At 46.4% G+C, this 26,785-nt stretch overlaps 1 protein-coding gene across 2 annotated transcripts in view; it reads right to left on the bottom strand.

Moving 5' to 3' along the window:
- LOC121398819 overlaps positions 1–26,785 on the bottom strand; it is a 104,470-nt gene that overhangs the window by 55,930 nt on the left and 21,755 nt on the right. For both annotated transcript variants that reach the window (XM_041578155.1, XM_041578156.1), the window contains exons 2-5: positions 19,672–19,725; positions 19,472–19,525; positions 19,291–19,344; positions 12,742–12,795 (exon numbers count right to left, since the gene is read on the bottom strand). In XM_041578155.1, coding sequence (XP_041434089.1) covers positions 12,742–12,795; positions 19,291–19,344; positions 19,472–19,525; positions 19,672–19,725 — 216 coding nt within the window. The remainder of the gene's footprint in view (positions 1–12,741; positions 12,796–19,290; positions 19,345–19,471; positions 19,526–19,671; positions 19,726–26,785) is intronic.

Raw genomic sequence — 26,785 nt, 5'->3', positions numbered from 1 at the left:
ACCCTAACCCATCCCAAGCATGGCCCATCATTAGGGATGGGTGAATTTTTTCCTTGTTTCGCCATGGAAATGACGCTCATAGAGTTGTATTGTGCTGTGCGTCCAAAAAAAAAGACGCCCATAGACATAAAAATACTTTTTTTGACGCCCATAGACTTTAATGGGCATCAGCGATATTTCACCGGCGGTGAATTTTTGGCTAAACTAAATGGGTCAAATTCACCCATCCCTAACCATCATGCTTATTTATATGCCTGTGCCAAGGTGACTGTCTCTGATTTCATTAGAAGGGGCAGGTGTGCATTAGTATATAAATAGCAATGACAATTCATGCTGGTTATACTGTAAGATGTTTGGTTAGGACAGTGTAGGGATGGTCAAGAAGTGGCTGGACTGGCAGTGAATATGGCCCACAAGTCATTATTAACATGTATTTATATAGCGCCAACATATTGTGTAGCACTATGTGAACTGCAATCCTCTGCAGACGGCCATTGTCAAGCCCAACTAAACAGGTGACAGGCCACTCTGTGCATCACTAGTTCTAGTTCCATTCACATGGAGTGTAGTTTATAGAAATGAACTTTTATCACCCAGCATTGCCTCAGGAAACTTTAGACGTCTTTGAAAAAACAAACCCCTGCATATGTTTTTCCACTGGTGATTTGAAGTAATAGTTGTGGGAAAACAGAAGAGGAATTTCATTGTGGGCAACTAATCTCTGAGTGTGTCAGACAATATGTAGAACTTTTTTCTTTTTAAAAATGACACTCTGACACAGTTTTGGATCCTGTTTGATTCTGTCAGTCACGCTGTGCTGGAGGCAGTGCAATCTATAGTCCCCAGGAGTATTTTTATTTGTAATCGGCATATTGAAGGATCACACCAACTCCAGCTCAATGTGATAGGAGAAAACTGCTCAGCATCTGCTTCTCTCTTTCCCATGCTGATTTTTTGGTACCATTGGACTTGGGGTGGCATGGGGGCTTTTTAATCTGGAAAAAAATAAAACCGTAAAGTTCATATGGGGTTTTATAGGAATGTGTCATAATCCCCTAAAGAATATGACCTTGGTGTTGCTGGACCACAGTTAATAGAATGCTTTAAACTTTGCCAGAATTATAATTATTAACATGTATCTATAAAGCAACAACAATGTTGCTCCTAAGAAACAGTGACAATATAGCACTAAGCTAATAAACAAGTCAATATGAAGAGGTAGCTTCACAAATAAGACCTTAGAGTTATAAAAAGTTAAAAGTGATTTATTAGGACTGAATGTATAAAGCACCAACATATTACATAGTACTGTAAAATAAATGAGATAAGTGTACACATTGAACATACAGATTACATACAAGAATATAAAAACTGATATAAGTAGTACAGTTGGCCTTGCCCAACAGAGCTTACAATCTAAACATTAAATTGTCCCTGTGCCCTCTACAGATGTGCATGAATCACACTTCCTAAAAGTAAATGTTTCCCATGTACCTGGTGCCACACTACAGAGGTATGTGTTGGATTTGGGAACTGCCACATTTAGCTGCTCCCAAGGTCTATGTAATAATTCCTAAGTAGGAGCATGAACACTGGAGGCCTACTTATGGTCCTGGTGCAGGGTTCAGTGATTACTGATATAATTACAGCACGGACAACGCAGTTAAATATAGAGGGGTTTGGTTTAATAGTTTGCATTTAACATCTGACAATACACCATTTACATGCCATCCATCTCAGGTGTCATTTATGTCCAAAAGTCTGTCAGTATAGCTTACTGACATAGAAAGACACCATTCTACCAGGCAGCACATAGAAACCATATCATCCTAATGGGAATAATAGGGATAATAATAGGGCAGCTCATAGTTACAACAGTATCCTACCAGGAAGCTCATATGAAAACCATCCTACCAGACAGCTCATAGTGACAACAGCTTCCTATCAGACAGCTCATATGAAAACCATCCTACCAGACAGCGCATAGTGATAACAGCATCCTATCAGGCAGCTCATAGGAAAACCATCCTACCAGGAAGCTCACAGAGACAACACCATCCTACCAGGCAACTCATAAAAACCATCCTACCAGGCAGCTCATAGTGACAACAACATCCTATCAGGCAGCTCATATGAAAACCATCCTACCGGGAGCTCATAGTGACAATAGCATCCTAACAGGCAGCTCATATAAAAACCATCCTACCAGGCAGCTCACACAATGTCAATATCCTGTCAGGCAGCTCATATAAAAACCTTCCTACCAGGCAGCTCATAGTGACAACAGCATCCTATCAGGCAGCTCATTTGAAAACCATCCTACCAGGCAGCTCATTGTGATAGTATCATCTTATCAGGCAGCACATATGAAAACCATCCTACCAGGCAGCTCATAGTGACAGTATCATCTTATCAGGCAGCACATATGAAAACCATCCTACCAGGCAGTTCATAGTTACAACACCATCCTACCAGGCAGCTCATATGAAAACCATCCTACCAGGCAGCTCATAGTGATAACAGCATCCTATCAGGCAGCTTATAGGAAAACCATCCTACCAGGAAGCTCACAGGGACAACACCATCCTACCTGGCAACTCATATGAAAACCATACTACCAGGCAGCTCATAGTGACAAAAACATCCTATCAGGCAGCTCATATGAAAACCATCCTACCAGGAGCTCATAGTAAGAACAGAATCCTACCAGGCAGCTCATATGAAAACCATCCTACCAAGCAACTCATAGTGATAATAGCATCCTATCAGGCAGCTCATAGGAAAACATCCTACCAGAAGCTCATAGTGACAACAGCATCCTAACAGGCAGCTCATATGAAAACCATCCTACCAGGCAGCTCACACAATGACAACATCCTGTCAGGCAGCTCATATGAAAACCTTCCTACCAGGCAGCTCATAGTGACAACAGCATCCTATCAGGCAGCTCATATGAAAACCATCCTACCAGGCAGCTCATAGTGACAGTATCATCTTATCAGGCAGCACATATGAAAATCACCCTCCAGGCAGCTCATAGTGACAGTATCATCTTATCAGGTAGCACATATGAAAACCATCCCTCCAGGCAGCTCATAGTGACAACACCATCCTACCAGGCAGTTCATAGTTACAACAGTATCCTACCAGGCAGCTCATATGAAAACCATCCTGCCAGGCAGCTCATAGTGACAACAACATCCCATCAGGCAGCTCGTAGTGATAACACCATCCTACCAGGCAGCTCATAAGAACACCATTTACCAGGCTGCTCATAGTGACAACAACATCCTATCAGGCAGCTCATAGGAAAACCATCCTACCAGGCAGCTCACAGAGACAACACCATCCTACCAGACAGCTCATATGAAAACCATCCTACCAGGCAGCTAATAGTGATAACAGCATCCTATCAGGCAGCTCATAGGAAAACCGTCCTACCAGGCAGCTCACAGAGACAACACCATCCTACCAGGCAGCCCATATGAAAACCATCCTACCAGGCAGCTCATAGTGACAACAACATCCTATCAGGCAGCTCATATGAAAACCATCCTACCGGGAGCTCATAGTGACAATAGCATCCTAACAGGCAGCTCATATGAAAACCATCCTACCAGGCAGCTCACACAATGTCAATATCCTGTCAGGCAGCTCATATAAAAACCTTCCTACCAGGCAGCTCATAGTAACAACAGCATCCTATCAGGCAGCTCATTTGAAAACCATCCTACCAGGCAGCTCATAGTGATAGTATCATCTTATCAGGCAGCACATATGAAAACCATCCCTCCAGGCAGCTCATAGTGACAGTATCATCTTATCAGGCAGCACATATGAAAACCATCCTACCAGGCAGTTCATAGTTACAACACCATCCTACCAGGCAGCTCATAGTGACAAAAACATCCTATCAGGCAGCTCATATGAAAACCATCCTACCAGGAGCTCATAGTAACAACAGAATCCTACCAAGCAGCTCATATGAAAACCATCCTACCAGGCAGCTCACAGTGATAACAGCATCCTATCAGACAGCTCATAAGAAAACCATCCTACCAGGCAGCTCAGAGACAACACCATCCTACCAGGCAGCTCATATGAAACCCATCCTACCAGGCAGCATACTGTATAGTACAACAACAACATCATCCTATCAGGCAGCTCATATAAAACCATCCTACCAGGCAGCTCATATGAAAACCATCCTACCAGGCAGCTTATAGTGACATCACCATCCTACCAGGCAGAACATAAATCAGATCATCCTGGGAGGCAGAGAGCACATGGTTACAACTTACTATTTTAGCATTAAGAAACACATTACAGTCGCTTGTACAGCACATTTATTGCACAAATATACAAAAAGTATAGTTGGGAAGCAGATTTGTTTTGAGCTAGAAAGATAATGTGCAGCTCTCTGCCCTCAGAGCCTCCATGTTACATTAAGATGTCAGTGTAATTCACTAAAAAAAAAAAAAACAAACAGCCTAAACACAAACACCCACAGATTCCCTGCCTGCATCCAGATTACCACCTGCATGTGACTTTCTGTAGAATTCTGTGCAGTCTCTTACATAAAACTTCTCACTGAAATTCTGCTTCTCTGCTGGAATCCTCTCTTTTCAAATCACTTTCCCTCCAGACTTCAGCAGCCATGATACAGGAGGAACAGATGACATCACACACTCCATATCTGGCAACTTCATTGAAAGCAATGCTAGAGTGTACTGACCAATCAGCTGGGGGGAGGTGTGTTTAGCCTAGGAGGAGGGTGTGGCTGAGTTGTTATCTGCCTGGTAGATAGAGCTGCCTTGAAGCCATCCTTCATTCCCTATTCCTCCCTACTCCCATTATTGTCCTCTGTTCAGTCCTCTGCTCCTGTAGAAACTCCCCCAGGGCGGTGGTTTGTTCCTGAAGATTTGAGGAAACAAGTTTTGGGCAAAGCCCACAATTCCAAAATGGCGGGACATCCTGGCATCGCTAAGACTGTGTCCCTTTTGTCTCAAAATGTATGGTGGCCTTTCTTTAAGCAGGATTTCAGTAAATTTGTTGATTCCTGCCCTATTTGTCAGAGGTCTAAATCCTCTAGGAATTTGTCACAGGGATTGTTAAGGCCACTACCAATTCCCGACAAACCATGGTCCCATCTTTTGATGGATTTTATTGTTGATCTTCCCCCTTCTCAGGGGAAGACTGTGATTTGGGTGGTTGTGGACAGGTTTAGCAAAATGAGCCACTTAATTTCCCTCCCACACCTCCCTTCTGCCAAAACCTTAGCTGAATTATTAATTTCTAATACTTTTAAGTTGCATGGTTTTCTGGTCAATATTGTTTCTGATAGGGGGGTACAGTTTGTTTCCAAATTATGGCGAGCTTTTTTTTTTTTTTTTTTTTCCCAAAGCATTTTCTTTTTCTGGTTCATTGTCCCCTGTACCCTCTGTTAATTCTTCTGTCAAACAATTTGCAAAAATTTGGTCTGGGGTGCACAACTCTCTTTCTGCAGCTACAGCCACTCAGAAAAAAGCAGCCAATAGGTCTTGTAGAGAGGCACCCAAATATCAGGTAGGAGACTCTGTATGGTTGTCTACAAAAAACATTACGCTTAAGGTCCCCTCCCTCAAGTTGGGGCCCAGGTTTATTGGTCCATATCCCATCATTGAAATAATTAATCCTTCTTCTGTTCGTCTCAAACTACCTGACAATTTCAAAATCTCTAACTCCTTTCATGTATCTCTTTTAAAGCCAGCTTCACAGGTCCGTCAACAGTCTGTTCCTTCCCCAGTGTTGGTTGAAGGTCAGTCTGAGTTTGAAGTCCAACAGCTCCTCGATTCTCGCTGTGAGAACGCACGCATGCGTCCTGTCCGGCGCAGGCGCGAGCGCGCTAATGCGCGTCAGCGTCTGTTTGGATTCCTGATTATCGACCCTTGCCTGAACTCGGATTTGATTACCGCCGCCTGTCTCGACCTTCTTGCCTGTTTCACCGTTTACGATTCTTGCTGCCTGCCTTCTGACCTCGGATCTCCTGACTACGACTTTGCTTAATCCCTTGTACTTCGCTATCGTCTCACTGGCTACTCTCCACAACCCTGCTCCTTGTTCCACTCCAAGTGGGTAGCGGTTGTGTGAGGCGCTTGTGGGTTCATTATCTTCGGCTCCAGCTCCTTCTACGACTGGATTATACTGGTGAGTCTGACAGTATAACCAGGCCAGATGGATCCAGCTGAAGGGGCGTCCCCGTTTGCCGTCCTGACTCAACAACTGTCGTCCCTCACGCAAGCTGTCCGGGAGCTGCAAAGTGGTTATACTCAGCTACAGGAGCACATTAGGACCCATCCACCAGCCGTTCTCCCTTCCACGGCCGCTGCAACTCCGCCTGCTCCAACGGAAGTTCAGGTGATCACCTCTGAAATTTCGGAACCTAAGGTGGCCTTTCCGGAGAAGTTTTCTGGTGACCGAAAGATGTTTCGGAACTTTAGGAGCAACTGCAAATTGCTGTTTTCGCTCAAACCACACACTTATCCTAATGAGCAGACCCGGGTCGGGGTGATTATCTAATTTCTTACGAGAGAGCCACAGACATGGGCCTTTCGTCTTATGGATCGTCACAGTCCTGTATTGGCCTCAGTAGACTCCTTTTTCGATGCTATGGCGGTTCTTTTCGATGACCCTCACAGAGCAACTACCGCCGAAGCCTCCCTGCGTGCCCTGAAGCAAGGTGGCCGCCCAGCGGAGGACTACACCCTGGAATTTCGGCAATGGGCTGATGACACGGAATGGAACCCGGCAGCGCTTAAAAACCAGTACCGCTTCGGACTTTCTTCCGAATTAAAGAATGAATTAGCCCGCACTGGCATCCCTGACAGTTTGGAAGAGCTCATCTCTCTTTCCATCCAACTGGATCGGAGGCTCAGAGAACGTAGAGAGGAAGAACAGGCAGAGAAAGCAGGTCTTCTTCCTCAGTCTTGGATGCTGCCAACCGCTCCACCTCCTATTCGAATGCCTTCTACTTTTCCTCCAGCTGTCTCTCCGCCCGTTTTCAGCGCAGCCCCAGAGCCTATGCAGATTGGAGCCATTAGATCGGCATTAACTCCAGAGGAACGGATCAGACGTCGCAGACTCAACCTCTGCCTTTACTGTGGACAAGCTGGTCATTTGCTAAGAGGTTGCCCGATCCGTCCAACGGGTAAGAGGATGTTTGAAAGAGACTTTTCCAGTTGCCATGTTCCCGTGCCTCTCCTGACTGTCTCTTTATCTTTGCAGTGGGGAGACAAGCGGGTAGAGCTTCAAGCAATCCTTGATTCTGGGGCCAGCGGGTGTTTCTTGGATAATAAGGTGGCACTACAGTTCCAGATACCACTCCAGTCTAAGAAGAACCCCATAGCTCTCCGTGTGGCAGATGGTTCTCTGATTACCTCAGGCCCTGTGGTGCAAGAGACTGTCTCACTTTTTGTTGTATTAAATAAAGGGCATGCTGAAGTCATGAACTTCGATGTGGTTTCTTCTCCTTTATTTCCCGTCATCTTGGGTTTACCCTGGTTACAAACACAACCCATCCATCAACTGGACTACCGGCGAAGTGAACTTTCTTTCAAATTTTTGTTCCTCTCAATGTATTTTTTCTTCAAGTAGAGTTTGTTCGTTATCCCCTGCCTCTGAAATTCATAATCTTCTTCCTCAAGCTTACTGGGAATTTACGGACGTTTTTAATAAAAAAGGGGCAGACAAGTTACCTCCTCATCGTATTTATGATTGCCCTATTAACCTTCTTCCTGGGGCTCAAATTCCTTTTGGGCGAGTTTATCCTTTATCCGAATCCGAACTATCGGAACTTCGTTCTTATTTAGATGAGAATCTGGCCAAAGGGTTCATTAGACAGTCTTCTTCTCCAGCTGGAGCCGGGATCTTCTTTGTTGAAAAGAAGGATCATTCTTTAAGGCCGTGCATTGATTACCGGGATCTGAACAAGATTACTGTCAAAAATCGTTATCCACTTCCTCTTATTCCTGAACTTTTTCAACGCTTGGCGGAAGCTAAGATCTTTTCTAAACTGGATCTTCGCGGCGCATATAATCTCGTCAGAATAAGAGAAGGCGATGAATGGAAGACGGCTTTTCGTACTCGTTATGGGCATTTTGAATACCTGGTCATGCCCTTTGGTCTTTGCAACGCCCCTGCAACGTTCCAACATTTTGTCAATGATGTATTCAGAGACTTCCTTGATATTTTCATCATCATCTATTTGGATGATATCCTTGTTTTTTCTAATTCCTTGGAAGAACACAGATTACATTTAAAGAAAGTTTTGGCTCGTCTGCGCATTCATCAGCTTTATGCTAAAATCGAGATGTGTCTTTGAACAAACATCTGTGGACTTCTTGGGTTTTTTTGTTTCTCCTCAGGGAATTCAGATGGATTCCAGGAAAATTTCTGCAATTCTTGATTGGCCAATTCCATCTTCCAAAAAAGCGGTTCAACGTTTTATTGGTTTTGCAAATTTTTACAGAAAATTTATAAAGAATTTTTCCCAAGTCATTCTTCCAATTACCGAGTTGACTCGTAATAATCTGAAGTTTTGTTGGTCACCACAGGCTCAGGCGGCTTTTGAGAAGCTGAAGGCTCTCTTCACTTCAGGCCCAATTCTTCATTATCCAGACGTTTCCCTCCCTTTCAACTTGGAAGTTGACGCTTCAGAACTTGCGATGGGAGCTGTGTTGTCGCAAAGAACTGGAATTCAGGAGGATCTTCATCCTGTTGCTTTCTTCTCTAGTAAGTTGGCCAAGAGCGAGTGTAACTATGATGTTGCCGACCGTGAATTACTTGCTATTAAGTTAGCACTTGAAGAATGGAGGTATCTCCTTGAAGGGTCTAAACATCCAATTCTCATCTTTACGGATCATAGGAATCTGGAGTATTTACGTTCAGCCAAGAGACCTAGAGAGCAAGGTGGGCCTTAATCTTCATGAGATTCAATTTCCATCTCACATATCGACCTGGGTCTAAAAATGTTAAAGCAGACGCCTTATCCCGAATGTTTTCCTCTGAAGACGAGATTCCTTTGGCCCCTGAAACAATTTTAAACTCTAATAATTTTCTCCTGCTACAGTCTACCCTGGTAGATGGAATTAAAAACGCTTCCATGAATATTTCGGAACCATCATTAGTCTCCAAGGAGGGTCTTCTTCTTCATCAAGGTAAAATTTTTGTTCCTGAACAAATGCGCTTAGAGGTCCTTAAGAATGTGCATGATTCTAAATTGGCGGGTCATCCAGGTATCAAGAAGACCATTATCTTGGCGAAGAGATTATTTTGGTGGCCTGGGATAGCTAAAGACTGTTTTAAATTTGTTGCATCTTGTGAAGTTTGCTCTAGATCCAAAGACTCTCGCTCTCGGCCTATTGGTCTTCTGCAACCTCTGCCTGTGCCTTCCCGTCCATGGGGATCAGTTTCTTTGGACTTTATTTCTGACTTACCTTTGTCCTGTGATTGTTCTACCATTGTTGTCTTTGTGGATCGTTTAACCAAGATGGCTCATTTTAAGTCATTACCTAGACTTCCTTCTGCCTCTGAGACTGCTGATACCTTCATTAAGGAAGTAGTAAGACTTCATGGTCTTCCGGATGAGGTGGTGTCGGATCGGGGACCACAATTTACATCTCAGTTTTGGAAATCGTTGTGTGGGGCACTTAAAATTTCGGTGTCCCTTTCCTCTGCCTTCCACCCTCAGTCCAATGGCCAGACCGAACGGACTAACCAGACTCTCGAGCAATATCTGAGATGCTATTCTTCATACCTCCAAGATGACTGGGTGAATCTTCTTCCTCTAGCAGAATTTGCCTATAATAATGCCCATCATTCTTCAATCAATCAGTCCCCTTTCTTCCCAAACTACGGTCTTCATCCAGTAACTTTTCCCTCTGCCATTGTTTCTGACATTGTAGTTCCTGCTGTCAAGGATCGATTAGCTTTTTTTATCTAACAACTTTCAAAAACTTCAAGAAAACATGAAGAAGGCTCAACAAAATTTCAAGGTCTACGCCGATCGAAAACGGAGAGGTGACCCTGAGTTCAAGGTGGGTGACTGTGTCTGGTTGTCAACTGTTAACCTTAAACTTTCTTGTCCCTGTAGGAAGTTGGGTCAACGTTTCTTGGGTCCATTTCCAATTATTCGTCAAGTCAATCCTGTAGCTTTCCAGCTTAAATTGCCAGCGTCTTGGCACATCCATCCAGTGTTCCACGCTGCTCTTCTGAAACCGGCTTCGACGTTCCGATTTCCTGGGCGTTCGGCTCCTCCTCCGCTACCTGTGGTGGTCAATGGTCAAGAAGAATTTGAGGTTGAGGAGATCCTGGATTCCCGGTTAAGAGGCAAGCGGCTCCTGTACCTGGTAAGATGGAAGGGTTATGGTCCGGAAGAAAATTCCTGGGAACCAGCATCTAACATCCACGCTCCAGAGTTGCTGGAGAAATTCCATGGAACTTATCCTGGTAAGCCTTCTGGTGGTCGCGTCCTGAGGCCGCTCCTCTATGGGGGGCAATGTGAGAACGCACGCATGCGTCCTGTCCGGCGCAGGCGCGGGTGCGCTAATGCGCGTCAGCATCTGACGCGGGAGCTGGCGACGGGCGCGGAGGCGACGGTCGCGGGCGCAAGGACGTAGGCGGAAACGCCTGTGATGGACGTGCTGGTGTCAGTTCCGCAACGTCAGCGCAGTGACGCCAGTTTGGCGCCAAATTATCTGCATTTAAACCCAAACCAGTCTGTAATGCATTGCCTGGTTATTAGGTTGTTTGAACTGAAACCCTAGCGTCTTGAACTGTTTGGATTCCTGATTATCGACCCTTGCCTGAACTTGGATTTGATTACCGCCGCCTGTCTCGACCTTCTTGCCTGTTTCACCGTTTACGATTCTTGCTGCCTGCCTTCTGACCTCGGATCTCCTGACTACGACTTAGCTTAATCCCTTGTACTTCGCTATCGTCTCACTGGCTACTCTCCACAACCCTGCTCCTTGTTCCACTCCAAGTGGGTAGCGGTTGTGTGAGGCGCTTGTGGGTTCATTATCTTCTGCTCCAGCTCCTTCTACGACTGGATTATACTGGTGAGTCTGACACTCGCCTAGTGTGAGGTAAGCTTCAATATTTAGTTAAATGGAATGGCTATGGCCCTGAGGAGAACTCTTGGTTTCCAGTTAGTGACATCAGGGCTGAATGTCTCAGTAAACAGTTCCACCTAAATTTTCCTGAGAAACCTGGGGGGCCAGTGGCCCCCCTAGAGGGGGGTAATGTGACAATCTCACCTGGTGGTCTAGTGGGGGGACACCCATCTCGTTGCCATGTTGGGTCACGGCGTCTGTCTTCCTCTTTGGCGCCGGTTCATTAGGGCGCATGCGGCGCACCTCTGCAAGATTTAAAGGTGCACGCGCGCTGGCATCATCACGCCAGCGTGCGTGCACCTTTAAATCTTGCAGAGGTGCGCCGCATGCGCCCTAATGAACCGGCGCTAAAGAGGAAGACGGACGCCCTGACCCAACATGGCAAAGAGATGGGTGTCCCCCCACTATAAAAGGCTTATTAAAGCCACAGGACTTTGCCCGAGATAGGTTTATACCTGGTGCTTTCAAGCTTTTGCTAATCCTGTATTCGGATCCTGTTGATTCTTGTTGTGACCCCTGGCTATTCGACGATCCTGACTTCTAAAACCTGACTCTTGCCTGAAATCCAACTACCTCCACTGCTTCATCCCTCTGTTTGACATCCCGGTTTTGTCCCTTGCCTGCCTGACTATGTTTGCTTTCTGCCTGCCTCGACCCGGCCTGAACTGACTCAGATTCTCTCTAACGCCTTGTATTGACCTTCTGCCCAAAGACTTTGCTATCCATTTGTGCCCCTCTGCTTGTCCAGAACCCCTTGCCTTGCACCTCTCATTATAAGACCTGGCAGCATCTGAGTAGCTGAGGGCTCCTCCCAAGGCCAAAGGCGGCTACTACAGGCAGAAGCACGAACTGAGACTAGGGTGCTTGCCATCGGTTTTGGGTGCCAATCGTGACACACATACTCCTTAATCTTTAGATGACATTCTAACAATGGACAGAACCAGGGGTTGATAGAAGGCGAATGTTAAATGTTAGATAATATGTATATGTATGTAGGTAATTGTACATATACTGTATTTCCTATTGAATCTGCTAATAGTGTCCTAGTACTAGAGTCTTATGTATGAGACTTTATGCTGAATGTGATTTTCTGTTTTCTCTGCTACTTTCTCTTCTGATTAAAGGGGTTATTCACCTTCAAAATTAACTTTTAGTATGATGTACATTCTGAGTCAATATGCAGTTGGATTTAATTATTATGTGGGGTTTGAGTGATTTAGCCTAGCAACCATACACTGATTTGAAAAAGAGACTGGAATATATTGGAGAGGCCTGAATAGAAAGATGAGTAATAAAAAGTAACAATAACAATACATTTGTAGACTTACAGAGTAATTGTTTTTAGATGGGGTCAGTAACCCCCATTTGAAAGCTGGAGTCAGAAGAAGGCAAATAATTAAAAAACTATAAAAAAGCAAAAATGAGAGCCAACTCAAAAGTTGCTTAGAATTAGTGATTCTATAAAATACTAAAAGTTACAGCATTCCTCCTGCAGCTACTTGTCTGTGTGTTTAATCACAGATGAGACCTGTAATCTTTATATGTCCCTTCCACATAAACCACTTTTTATCCTGGTTATTCTTCCACTCACCTGAAAAAGATCCCTCAGGTCGGATATGGCCACCCTGATAATGTACACCACCACCTGCAAATAAAGAGAAGACATATGAGCTTGTCTGTGGTCTGGCAGCTAAATCCACATATTCTCCTCTGATCACCAGGAGAGTTCCCCACATTGCACTGCCTCTACTTTCTCTAATCCTGTCAGTGGCAGAAGAACATCTTTCTCTCTATGCAGTGTACTGTTCTGCTGACTTCCTAAGGCAAGAATCTATATGTCTGAAATTTGATGTATCATTTATCAGTGCTAACACTTGCCAGTAGGGTTGGACTGGCGTGCCTGGGCACAGGCAAAAAACCTGGTGGGCCCTGGCATTGGCGGGTCCTTGGCCCTTACATTAGTGGCACAGTGCATCCTGCCCAGATAACTATGTGATATTTTACATGCCAGCGGGCCACTCCACCAGTGGGCGCACTGTCACCTGCACCACCCGCATCTCTCTACACAGACTCATTGCAGTAGCAGCCTGCACTGGCTTTTATCTCTAGATCCCTTGGAGCTTTTCTTCTCTTAGTTTGCATTTAACATCTGACAATACACCATTTACATGCCATCCATCTCAGGTGTCATTTATGTCCAAAAGTCTGTCAGTATAGCTTACTGACATAGAAAGACACCATTCTACCAGGCAGCACATAGAAACCATATCATCCTAATGGGAATAATAGGGATAATAATAGGGCAGCTCATAGTTACAACAGTATCCTACCAGGCAGCTCATATGAAAACCATCCTACCAGACAGCTCATAGTGACAACAGCTTCCTATCAGACAGCTCATATGAAAACCATCCTACCAGACAGCGCATAGTGATAACAGCATCCTATCAGGCAGCTCATAGGAAAACCATCCTACCAGGAAGCTCACAGAGACAACACCATCCTACCAGGCAACTCATAAAAACCATCCTACCAGGCAGCTCATAGTGACAACAACATCCTATCAGGCAGCTCATATGAAAACCATCCTACCGGGAGCTCATAGTGACAATAGCATCCTAACAGGCAGCTCATATGAAAACCATCCTACCAGGCAGCTCACACAATGTCAATATCCTGTCAGGCAGCTCATATAAAAACCTTCCTACCAGGCAGCTCATAGTGACAACAGCATCCTATCAGGCAGCTCATTTGAAAACCATCCTACCAGGCAGCTCATTGTGATAGTATCATCTTATCAGGCAGCACATATGAAAACCATCCTACCAGGCAGCTCATAGTGACAGTATCATCTTATCAGGCAGCACATATGAAAACCATCCTACCAGGCAGTTCATAGTTACAACACCATCCTACCAGGCAGCTCATATGAAAACCATCCTACCAGGCAGCTCATAGTGATAACAGCATCCTATCAGGCAGCTTATAGGAAAACCATCCTACCAGGAAGCTCACAGAGACAACACCATCCTACCTGGCAACTCATATGAAAACCATACTATCAGGCAGCTCATAGTGACAAAAACATCCTATCAGGCAGCTCATATGAAAACCATCCTACCAGGAGCTCATAGTAAGAACAGAATCCTACCAGGCAGCTCATATGAAAACCATCCTACCAAGCAACTCATAGTGATAATAGCATCCTATCAGGCAGCTCATAGGAAAACATCCTACCAGGCAGCTCACAGAGACAACATCATCCTACCAGGCAGCTCATATGAAAACCATCCTACCAGAAGCTCATAGTGACAACAGCATCCTAACAGGCAGCTCATATGAAAACCATCCTACCAGGCAGCTCACACAATGACAACATCCTGTCAGGCAGCTCATATGAAAACCTTCCTACCAGGCAGCTCATAGTGACAACAGCATCCTATCAGGCAGCTCATATGAAAACCATCCTACCAGGCAGCTCATAGTGACAGTATCATCTTATCAGGTAGCACATATGAAAACCATCCCTCCAGGCAGCTCATAGTGACAACACCATCCTACCAGGCAGTTCATAGTTACAACAGTATCCTACCAGGCAGCTCATATGAAAACCATCCTGCCAGGCAGCTCATAGTGACAACAACATCCCATCAGGCAGCTCGTAGTGATAACACCATCCTACCAGGCAGCTCATAAGAACACCATTTACCAGGCTGCTCATAGTGACAACAACATCCTATCAGGCAGCTCATAGGAAAACCATCCTACCAGGCAGCTCACAGAGACAACACCATCCTACCAGACAGCTCATATGAAAACCATCGTACCAGGCAGCTAATAGTGATAACAGCATCCTATCAGGCAGCTCATAGGAAAACCGTCCTACCAGGCAGCTCACAGAGACAACACCATCCTACCAGGCAGCCCATATGAAAACCATCCTACCAGGCAGCTCATAGTGACAACAACATCCTATCAGGCAGCTCATATGAAAACCATCCTACCGGGAGCTCATAGTGACAATAGCATCCTAACAGGCAGCTCATATGAAAACCATCCTACCAGGCAGCTCACACAATGTCAATATCCTGTCAGGCAGCTCATATAAAAACCTTCCTACCAGGCAGCTCATAGTGACAACAGCATCCTATCAGGCAGCTCATTTGAAAACCATCCTACCAGGCAGCTCATAGTGATAGTATCATCTTATCAGGCAGCACATATGAAAACCATCCCTCCAGGCAGCTCATAGTGACAGTATCATCTTATTAGGCAGCACTTATGAAAACCATCCTACCAGGCAGTTCATAGTTACAACACCATCCTACCAGGCAGCTCATAGTGACAAAAACATCCTATCAGGCAGCTCATATGAAAACCATCCTACCAGGAGCTCATAGTAACAACAGAATCCTACTAGGCAGCTCATATGAAAACCATCCTACCAAGCAACTCATAGTGATAATAGCATCCTATCAGGCAGCTCATATGAAAACCATCCTACCAGGCAGCTCACAGTGATAACAGCATCCTATCAGACAGCTCATAAGAAAACCATCCTACCAGGCAGCTCAGAGACAACACCATCCTACCAGGCAGCCCATATGAAAACCATCCTACCAGGCAGCTCATAGTGACAACAACATCCTATCAGGCAGCTCATATAAAAACCATCCTACCAGGCAGCTCACAGTGATAACAGCATCCTATCAGACAGCTCATAAGAAAACCATCCTACCAGGCAGCTCAGAGACAACACCATCCTACCAGGCAGCTCATATGAAACCCATCCTACCAGGCAGCATACTGTATAGTACAACAACAACATCATCCTATCAGGCAGCTCATATAAAACCATCCTACCAGGCAGCTCATATGAAAACCATCCTACCAGGCAGCTTATAGTGACATCACCATCCTACCAGGCAGAACATAAATGAGATCATCCTGGGAGGCAGAGAGCACATGGTTACAACTTACTATTTTAGCATTAAGAAACACATTACAGTCGCTTGTACAGCACATTTATTGCACAAATATACAAAAAGTATAGTTGGGAAGCAGATTTGTTTTGAGCTAGAAAGATAATGTGCAGCTCTCTGCCCTCAGAGCCTCCATGTTACATTAAGATGTCAGTGTAATTCACTAAAAAAAAAAAACAAAGAGCCTAAACACAAACACCCACAGATTCCCTGCCTGCATCCAGATTACCACCTGCATGTGACTTTCTGTAGAATTCTGTGCAGTCTCTTACATAAAACTGAAATTCTGCTTCTCTGCTGGAATCCTCTCTTTTCAAATCACTTTCCCTCCAGACTTCAGCAGCCATGATACAGGAGGAACAGATGACATCACACACTCCATATCTGGCAACTTCATTGAAAGCAATGCTAGAGTGTACTGACCAATCAGCTGGGGGGAGGTGTGTTTAGCCTAGGAGGAGGGTGTGGCTGAGTTGTTATCTGCCTGGTAGATAGAGCTGCCTTGAAGCCATCCTTCATTCCCTATTCCTCCCTACTCCCATTATTGTCCTCTGTTCAGTCCTCTGCTCCTGTAGAAACTCCCCCAGGGCGGTGGTTTGTTCCTGAAGATTTGAGGGAACAAGTTTTGGGCAAAGCCCACAATTCCAAAATGGCGGGACATCCTGGCATCGCTAAGACTGTGTCCCTTTTGTCTCAAAATGTATGGTGGCCTTTCTTTAAGCAGGATTTCAGTAAATTTGTTGATTCCTGCCCTATTTGTCAGAGGTCAAAATCCTCTAGGAATTTGTCACAGGGATTGTTAAGGCCACTACCAATTCCCGACAAACCATGGTCCCATCTTTTGATGGATTTTATCGTTGATCTTCCCCCTTCTCAGGGGAAGACTCTGATTTGGGTGGTTGTGGACAGGTTTAGCAAAATGAGCCACTTAATTTCCCTCCCACACCTCCCTTCTGCCAAAACCTTAGCTGAATTATTAATTTCTAATACTTTTAAGTTGCATAGTTTTCTGGTCAATATTGTTTCTGATAGGGGGGTACAGTTTGTTTCCAAATTATGGCGAGCTTTTTTTTTTTTTTTTTCCCCAAAGCATTTTCTTTTTCTGGTTCATTGTCCCCTGTACCCTCTGTTAATTCTTCTGTCAAGCAATTTGCAAAAATTTGGTCTGGGGTGCACAACTCTCTTTCTGCAGCTACAGCCACTCAGAAAAAAGCAGCCAATAGGTCTCGTAGAGAGGCACCCAAATATCAGGTAGGAGACTCTGTATGGTTGTCTACAAAAAACATTACGCTTAAGGTCCCCTCCCTCAAGTTGGGGCCCAGGTTTATTGGTCCATATCCCATCATTGAAATAATTAATCCTTCTTCTGTTCGTCTCAAACTACCTGACAATTTCAAAATCTCTAACTCCTTTCATGTATCTCTTTTAAAGCCAGCTTCACAGGTCTGTCAACAGTCTGTTCCTTCCCCAGTGTTGGTTGAAGGTCAGTCTGAGTTTGAAGTCCAACAGCTCCTCGATTCTCGCCTAGTGCGAGGTAAGCTTCAATATTTAGTTAAATGGAATAGCTATGGCCCTGAGGAGAACTCTTGGTTTCCAGTTAGTGACATCAGGGCTGAAGGTCTCAGTAAACAGTTCCACCTAAAGTTTCCTTAGAAACCTGGGGGGCCAGTGGCCCCCCTAGAGGGGGGGGTAATGTGACAATCTCACCTGGTGGTCTAGTGGGGGGACACCCATCTCGTTGCCATGTTGGGTCACGGCGTCTGTCTTCCTCTTTGGCGCCGGTTCATTAGGGCGCATGCGGCGCACCTCTGCAAGATTTAAAGGTGCACGCGCGCTGGCATCATCACGCCAGCGTGCGTGCACCTTTAAATCTTGCAGAGGTGCGCCGCATGCGCCCTAATGAACCGGCGCTAAAGAGGAAGACGGACGCCCTGACCCAACATGGCAACGAGATGGGTGTCCCCCCACTATAAAAGGCTTATTAAAGCCACAGGACTTTGCCCGAGATAGGTTTATACCTGGTGCTTTCAAGCTTTTGCTAATCCTGTATTCTGATCCTGTTGATTCTTGTTGTGACCCCTGGCTATTCGACGATCCTGACTTCTAAAACCTGACTCTTGCCTGAAATCCAACTACCTCCACTGCTTCATCCCTCTGTTTGACATCCCGGTTTTGTCCCTTGCCTGCCTGACTATGTTTGCTTTCTGCCTGCCTCGACCCGGCCTGAACTGACTCAGATTCTCTCTAACGCCTTGTATTGACCTTCTGCCCAAAGACTTTGCTATCCATTTGTGCCCCTCTGCTTGTCCAGAACCCCTTGCCTTGCACCTCTCATTATAAGACCTGGCAGCATCTGAGTAGCTGAGGGCTCCTCCCAAGGCCAAAGGCGGCTACTACAGGCAGAAGCACGAACTGAGACTAGGGTGCTTGCCATCGGTTTTGGGTGCCAATCGTGACACACATACTCCTTAATCTTTAGATGACATTCTAACAATGGACAGAACCAGGGGTTGATAGAAGGCGAATGTTAAATGTTAGATAATATGTATATGTATGTAGGTAATTGTACATATACTGTATTTCCTATTGAATCTGCTAATAGTGTCCTAGTACTAGAGTCTTATGTATGAGACTTTATGCTGAATGTGATTTTCTGTTTTCTCTGCTACTTTCTCTTCTGATTAAAGGGGTTATTCACCTTCAAAATTAACTTTTAGTATGATGTACATTCTGAGTCAATATGCAGTTGGATTTAATTATTATGTGGGGTTTGAGTGATTTAGCCTAGCAACCATACACTGATCTGAAAAAGAGACTGGAATATATTGGAGAGGCCTGAATAGAAAGATGAGTAATAAAAAGTAACAATAACAATACATTTGTAGACTTACAGAGTAATTGTTTTTAGATGGGGTCAGTAACCCCCATTTTAAAGCTGGAAAAAGTCAGAAGAAGGCAAATAATTAAAAAACTATAAAAAAGCAAAAATGAGAGCCAACTCAAAAGTTGCTTAGAATTAGTGATTCTATAACATACTAAAAGTTACAGCATTCCTCCTGCAGCTACTTGTCTGTGTGTTTAATCACAGATGAGACCTGTAATCTTTATATGTCCCTTCCACATAAACCACTTTTTATCCTGGTTATTCTTCCACTCACCTGAAAAAGATCCCTCAGGTCGGATATGGCCACCTTGAGTATATATATCACCACCTGCAAATAAAGAGTAGACATATGAGTGTTTAATCACACTGTGTCATTAATCACAGATGAGACCTGTAATCTTTATATGCCCCTTCCACATACAACCACTTTTTATCCTGGTTATTCTTCCACTCACCTGAAAAAGATCCCTGAGGTTGGATACGGCCACCTTGAGTATATGTAACACTACCTGAATATAAAGAGTAGACATATGAGTAAAAGTTACTTGTCTGCGTGTTTAATCACACTGTGTCATTAATCCCAGATGAGACCTGTAATCTTTATATGCCCCTTCCACATACAACCACTTTTTATCCTGGTTATTCTTCTGCTCACCTGCAAGAGATCCCTCAGGTCGGATATGGCCACCCTGATAATGTACACCACCACCTGCAAATAAAGAGAAGACATATGAGCTTGTCTGTGGTCTGGCAGCTAAATCCACATATTCTCCTCTGATCACCAGGAGAGTTCCCCACATTGCACTGCCTCTACTTTCTCTAATCCTGTCAGTGGCAGAAGAACATCTTTCTCTCTATGCAGTGTACTGTTCTGCTGACTTCCTAAGGCAAGAATCTATATGTCTGAAATTTCATGTATCATTTATCAGTGCTAACCCTTGCCAGCAGGGTTGGACTGGCGTGCCTGGGCACAGGCAAAAAACCTGGTGGGCCCTGGCATTGGTGGGTCCTTGGCCCTTACATTAGTGGCACAGTGCATCCTGCCCAGATAACTATGTGATATTTTACATGCCAGCGGGCCACTCCACCAGTGGGCGCACTGTCACCTGCACCACCCGCATCTCTCTACACAGACTCATTGCAGTAGCAGCCTGCACTGGCTTTTATCTCTAGATCCCTTGGAGCTTTTCTTCTCTGCAGCCAGACTTTATTTTTACAGCTCCCCTGGTGCTACCTTGAGCTTGAAAAAAGGCAAAACAAGGCCTGAAATTTTGCTTCATCCAGATCGTTGCCATGTGTACTGAATAAAGGCTTTTTTACTTTAAACACAAACTGGTGCTGTGCTTCAAGTTTTCTGCAGTATGCTAATGGATAGTGGCCATTGATCGCACCTGCACTGAAGACAGAGCTGACCCAATCAAGTTCACAGGCTCCCTCCTTCCTTGTCTCCTGCCCTGCAGCCAGATCAAATTACTCCATCTGGATGTGACCATCAGAGAGAATTGCAGGGGCTCATAAAACTGTGAAGCATCTCATTGGCCAGCATTGAAAATACATGCCTCCTTTGGTTCATTGATTTCAGCACTGGAGAAAGGGAAGCAAGGTAGTAACTACAACTACTACACCACTGTACAATGGTGTTATGACTTCTGGGGGTATTTGTACATGTAATTGCCACTGTGCCATGGTGTTATGACTTCTGGGGGTATTTGTACATTAGGTGTGGGCCCTTGAAATCAGGTTTCCTGGTGGGCCCCAGGCACCCCAGTCCAACGCTGCTTACCAGTAACCTGAGGACCCACAACATTGTATAGGGAAGCAGGGGCATGCCAGAGCCAGAGGTCGCCTCATGCCCTCTTAGCTCCGGGTGTGGGACCTTGCTGTATAACAGAGCATTCTGTGCCAGTGGCTGCACAGATCCTATCTGATCCCCGCTGGAAGCAGACGTGTATCAGTGAGCTCTTGGAGAACCAGAGGGATGGAGAGTGTCAGCCCAGGCCATGCAAGGCCTGGGCGGGCAAACCCCCAGCGTGAGGCCCAGACCTTGGGGCCTACACTGGAAGGTGTGAGATCCACCAGGATGGCGCAAACAAGGAGTAAAGCAGCAGGGAGTGAAAGGAAAGGAGCAGCAAGAAGATCAAGATCTGTTTCCTTGGGAAGGATTTCTTCCACAGACGTGGAGGATTTGGAAAAGGCAGCTGCCAGTGCTGTGAAAATGCCTGACAGGGAAGTAAAGTGTGTGATGAGTGAGAGGGAGGGAAGGAAGGAGATTGTTGGGAAAGAAAGACAAATGGAAAGTAAAGTAGAAATTGTATCTGTTGCAAATATGGAGGGTTGTGTGCAGAGTAAAAGCTCTGAGATACGTGTTGATAAACAAAGATGAAATGTAAACCAGTCAGCTTTTTATTTCTCCTGATCTCTTTGCCTCTATGAAAGCTGTGTCAGGGGAAGACTGTGAGTTTGCGGGTGGAGAGGCAGCACAACCCAGCAAACAATCAGGGGCTGAATATGCAGCAGCTGCTTTGCACCATGCGGCTGACATGCAGTCTACAGTAGGGTTGCCACCTTTTGCAAAAGGGTACAAAAAGGGGGCGGGGTTGTGTCACAAAGGGGCGGGTTGTGTCGCAAAGGGGCGGGGCCACGGCGCGGCCAGGACAAGAACCAAAGGACAAGGTAAGTTTACAGGGGGATTGGGGGCGGGCCGAGGGGGTCTTTTTAAGAGTATTACAAATTTACCGGCAGCTACATTGCCGGTAAATTTGTAATAACGGCCCTGGCCTTGGCAGGTGTTTTACCAGCTAGGCCGGTAAAATACCGGCCGGGTGGCAACCCTAGTCTACAGTGGCTGATTGTGGGGGAGGAATGGCTGCTTTTAAAACTTCCCTTGAGAGGCATCAAGCACACCATGCTCTGGTAACAACAACTGCCTCATGTGCAGGGGTGCGGGTGGTGTCTGGAGCTGGTGTGGAGTCAGGGGAGGCAGTGGGAACAAACTCCAGCAGCCATATTGCTACTCCCTCTGTAGAGATGGGGTAACAGAGAACAGCCATCTTGGTACTCACATCAGAGGGAAACTATTGTTCTGATATAAATGAACAACCCCAAGCAGAAAGCCTCTTAAAGGGACAGTATGCTGGTTCAAATCACAACCAGGATCAAACACCTACCACTGATGAACTGGTTGAATTAATAAAACTGGCAAATGAACAGGAGCTGCAATGGAAAAAATTTAAAGTTGAGTTGCAAAAACCATTTTATAACTATTCAACTACTGTCCCTCTTTCAGCTTTACTCTCTATGGGGATTTTAGTCAGTGGCCAGGGCTCAGATCCCAGTTCTGAGTCCCAGATCTCAATACTCAGTAAAACCGCTGCTGCTTCACTCTCTCACAGCCTCCAACACTGACTTCTGTCATTGTTCTCTCTGCCACTTTCCTGCAACCGCCCCTGATTTGCAGTTTCCTTACAGTAATTATAGTTCTGTGTCATTGTGCAACTCACTCTTATTTAAAGTGACACAAGAAACCAATCAGTGCCTGTAACATGTACACAATGAGGTGCAACAAGAAACCAATGAGTCTGATCTGACATATGAAACTTAATTGCACTGTGGGGGGGCGACTGCATATAACTGCAATGTATTATATTCATATCCAAATGATCCAAGAAAACACTGGCACTCAAGGCAAGCAAAAGCAGGGATATACCCTTACAAATTTTATTCTGCGAACGTGCAACGTTTCGGGGGCAGGCCCCTTTGTCAGGGTCTGACCCCTCCAACACCGTGCACCAGGCACTGAACTCCCGGAGGCCAGGGTGTGCAAGCAGGTTGTACTACTCATTATATTCATATCCAGCCACACATCTCACAAATTCTATCTATATTATAAATCTTTATAAGGATAGGGGGTGTCATGCTTGCAACAAAGGTAAATAAAAAAAATGAAATAAGTTCTAAGGAAACAGAATCAAATATAACTATAACCATCTATACAGCTGACATAGGTACATCATGTACCGCGAGAGCAAAAAAATAGAAACTTTAGATCTTACTCTCCATTACGTCATATAAATATGAGGGGGAAGAGTAGTAACCTCTGCTGTATGCTGGCAAATGCATAGAGTTTGTCAGGGAAAATGAGAGAGCTACAGTTAATTGCATGTGCTAATTGGGCTGATGGGCCAGTGTTAGCCACTCCCCTTTTAACCACACCCATGTTATCACAAGAACTTTTAAGACCAATCCACATTAATGGTGGTTGCATTTTAAACAACAAATGGTTGGTTCTCACTGCAAGGATATCACTTATCACTCATGATACATTAAATTCATATGCCTCCTCCTTCCCTGTGGTTGGTGCAGCAATACCCAGAACCTTATTAAATACAGTACCTTAGGGACTCTCTAACAACTTTTACAAACCTTCCAGAACAAACCCCCAACATGCTAATCTCTCACAGGCAGAGTATGACACACACACAGGGAGCATAGGGCAGGCAGAGTATGGCACACACAGGGAGCATAGGGCAGGCAGAGTATGGCACACACACAGGAGGCATACGTCAGGCAGAGTATGACACACAGGGAGCATAGGGCAGGCAGAGTATGGCACACACAGGGAGCATAGGGCAGGCAGAGTATGGCACACACACAGGAGGCATACGTCAGGCAGAGTATGACACACAGGGAGCATAGGACAGGCAGAGTATGACACACACAGGAAGCATAGGGCAGGCAGAGTATGGCACAAACAGGGTGCATAGGGCAGGCAGAGTATGACACACACACAGGGAGCATAGGGCAGGCAGAGTATGGCACACACAGGGAGCATAGGGCAGGCACAGTATGGCACACACAGGGTGCATAGGGCAGGCAGAGTATGACACACACACAGGGAGCATAGGGCAGGCAGAGTATGGCATACAAGGGAGCATAGGGCAGGCAGAGTATGGCACACACACAGGAGGCATACGTCAGGCAGAGTATGACACACAGGGAGCATAGGACAGGCAGATTATGACACACACAGGGAGCATAGGGCAGGCAGAGTATGGCACAAACAGGGTGCATAGTGCAGGCAGAGTATGGCACACACACAGGGAGCATAGGGCAGGCAGCGTATGGCACACACAGGGAGCATAGGGCAGGCAGAGTATGGCACACACAAAGAGCATAGGGCAGACAGAGTATGGCACACACAGGGTGCATAGGGCAGGCAGAGTATGACACACACAGGGAGCATAGGGCAGGGCACACACAGGGAGCATAGGGCAGGCAGAGTATGGCACACACAGGGCGCATAGGACGGGCAGAGTATGAAACACACACAGGGAGCATAGGGCAGACAGAGTATGGCACACACAGGGAGCATAGGACAGGCAGAGTATGGCACACACAGGGAGCATAGGGCAGGCAGAGTATGGCACACACAGGGAGCAAAGGGCAGGCAGAGTATGGCACACACAGGGAGCATAGGGCAGGCAGAGTATGGCACACACAGGGTGCATAGGGCAGGCAGAGTATGGCATACAAGGGAGCATAGGGCAGGCAGAGTATGGCACACACACAGGAGGCATACGTCAGGCAGAGTATGACACACAGGGAGCATAGGACAGGCAGATTATGACACACACAGGGAGCATAGGGCAGGCAGAGTATGGCACAAACAGGGTGCATAGTGCAGGCAGAGTATGGCACACACACAGGGAGCATAGGGCAGGCAGCGTATGGCACACACAGGGAGCATAGGGCAGGCAGAGTATGGCACACACAAAGAGCATAGGGCAGACAGAGTATGGCACACACAGGGTGCATAGGGCAGGCAGAGTATGACACACACAGGGAGCATAGGGCAGGGCACACACAGGGAGCATAGGGCAGGCAGAGTATGGCACACACAGGGCGCATAGGACGGGCAGAGTATGAAACACACACAGGGAGCATAGGGCAGACAGAGTATGGCACACACAGGGAGCATAGGACAGGCAGAGTATGGCACACACAGGGAGCATAGGGCAGGCAGAGTATGGCACACACAGGGAGCAAAGGGCAGGCAGAGTATGGCACACACAGGGAGCATAGGGCAGGCAGAGTATGGCACACACAGGGTGCATAGGGCAGGCAGAGTATGACACACACACAGGGAGCATAGGGCAGGCAGAGTATGGCATACAAGGGAGCATAGGGCAGGCAGAGTATGGCACACACACAGGAGGCATACGTCAGGCAGAGTATGACACACAGGGAGCATAGGACAGGCAGAGTATGACACACACAGGGAGCATAGGGCAGGCAGAGTATGGCACAAACAGGGTGCATAGTGCAGGCAGAGTATGGCACACACACAGGGAACATAGGGCAGGCAGAGTATGGCACACAGGGAGCATAGGGCAGGCAGAGTATGGCACACACAGGGAGCATAGGGCAGGCAGAGTATGACACACACACAGGGAGCATAGGGCAGGCAGCGTATGGCACACACAGGGAGCATAGGGCAGGCAGAGTATGGCACACACAAAGAGCATAGGGCAGACAGAGTATGGCACACACAGGGACCATAGGGCAGGCAGAGTATGGCACACACAGGGTGCATAGGGCAGGCAGAGTATGACACACACAGGGAGCATAGGGCAGGCAGAGTATGGCACAAACAGGGTGCATAGTGCAGGCAGAGTATGGCACACACACAGGGAACATAGGGCAGGCAGAGTATGGCACACAGGGAGCATAGGGCAGGCAGAGTATGGCACACACAGGGTGCATAGTGCAGGCAGAGTATGACACACACACAGGGAGCATAGGGCAGGCAGCGTATGGCACACACAGGGAGCATAGGGCAGGCAGAGTATGGCACACACAAAGAGCATAGGGCAGACAGAGTATGGCACACACAGGGACCATAGGGCAGGCAGAGTATGGCACACACAGGGTGCATAGGGCAGGCAGAGTATGACACACACAGGGAGCATAGGGCAGGGCAAACACAGGGAGCATAGGGCAGGCAGAGTATGGCACACAGGGAGCATAGGACGGGCAGAGTATGAAACACACACAGGGAGCATAGGGCAGACAGAGTATGGCACACACAGGGCGCATAGGACAGGCAGAGTATGGCACACACAGGGAGCATAGGGCAGGCAGAGTATGGCACACACAGGGAGTAAAGGGCAGGCAGAGTATGGCACACACAGGGCGCATAGGGCAGGCAGAGTATGGCACACACAGGGTGCATAGGGCAGGCAGAGTATGACACACACACAGGGTGCATAGGGCAGGCAGAGTATGACACACACACACAGGGAGCATAGGGCAGGCAGAGTATGGCACACACAGGGTGCATAGGGCAGGCAGAGTATGACACACACACAGGGTGCATAGGGCAGGCAGAGTATGACACACACACAGGGAGCATAGGGTAGGCAGAGTATGGCACACACAGGGAGCATATGGCAGGCAGAGTATGACACACACACAGGGAGCATAGGGCAGGCAAAGTATGACACACACAGGAAACATACGACAGGCAGAGTATGACACACACAGGGAGCATATGGCAGGCAGAGTATGACACACACACAGGGAGCATAGGGCAGGCAGAGTATGGCACACACAGGGAGCATATGGCAGGCAGAGTATGACACACACACAGGGAGCATAGGGCAGGCAAAGTATGGCACACACAGGGAGCATATGGCAGGCAGAGTATGACACACACACAGGGAGCATAGGGCAGGCAAAGTATGGCACACACAGGGAGCATATGGCAGGCA

Source organism: Xenopus laevis, chromosome 9_10S (assembly GCF_017654675.1).
Source record: "Xenopus laevis strain J_2021 chromosome 9_10S, Xenopus_laevis_v10.1, whole genome shotgun sequence".
Lineage (NCBI taxonomy): Eukaryota > Metazoa > Chordata > Amphibia > Anura > Pipidae > Xenopus > Xenopus laevis.
This window is presented reverse-complemented; position numbering and strand designations above follow the sequence as displayed.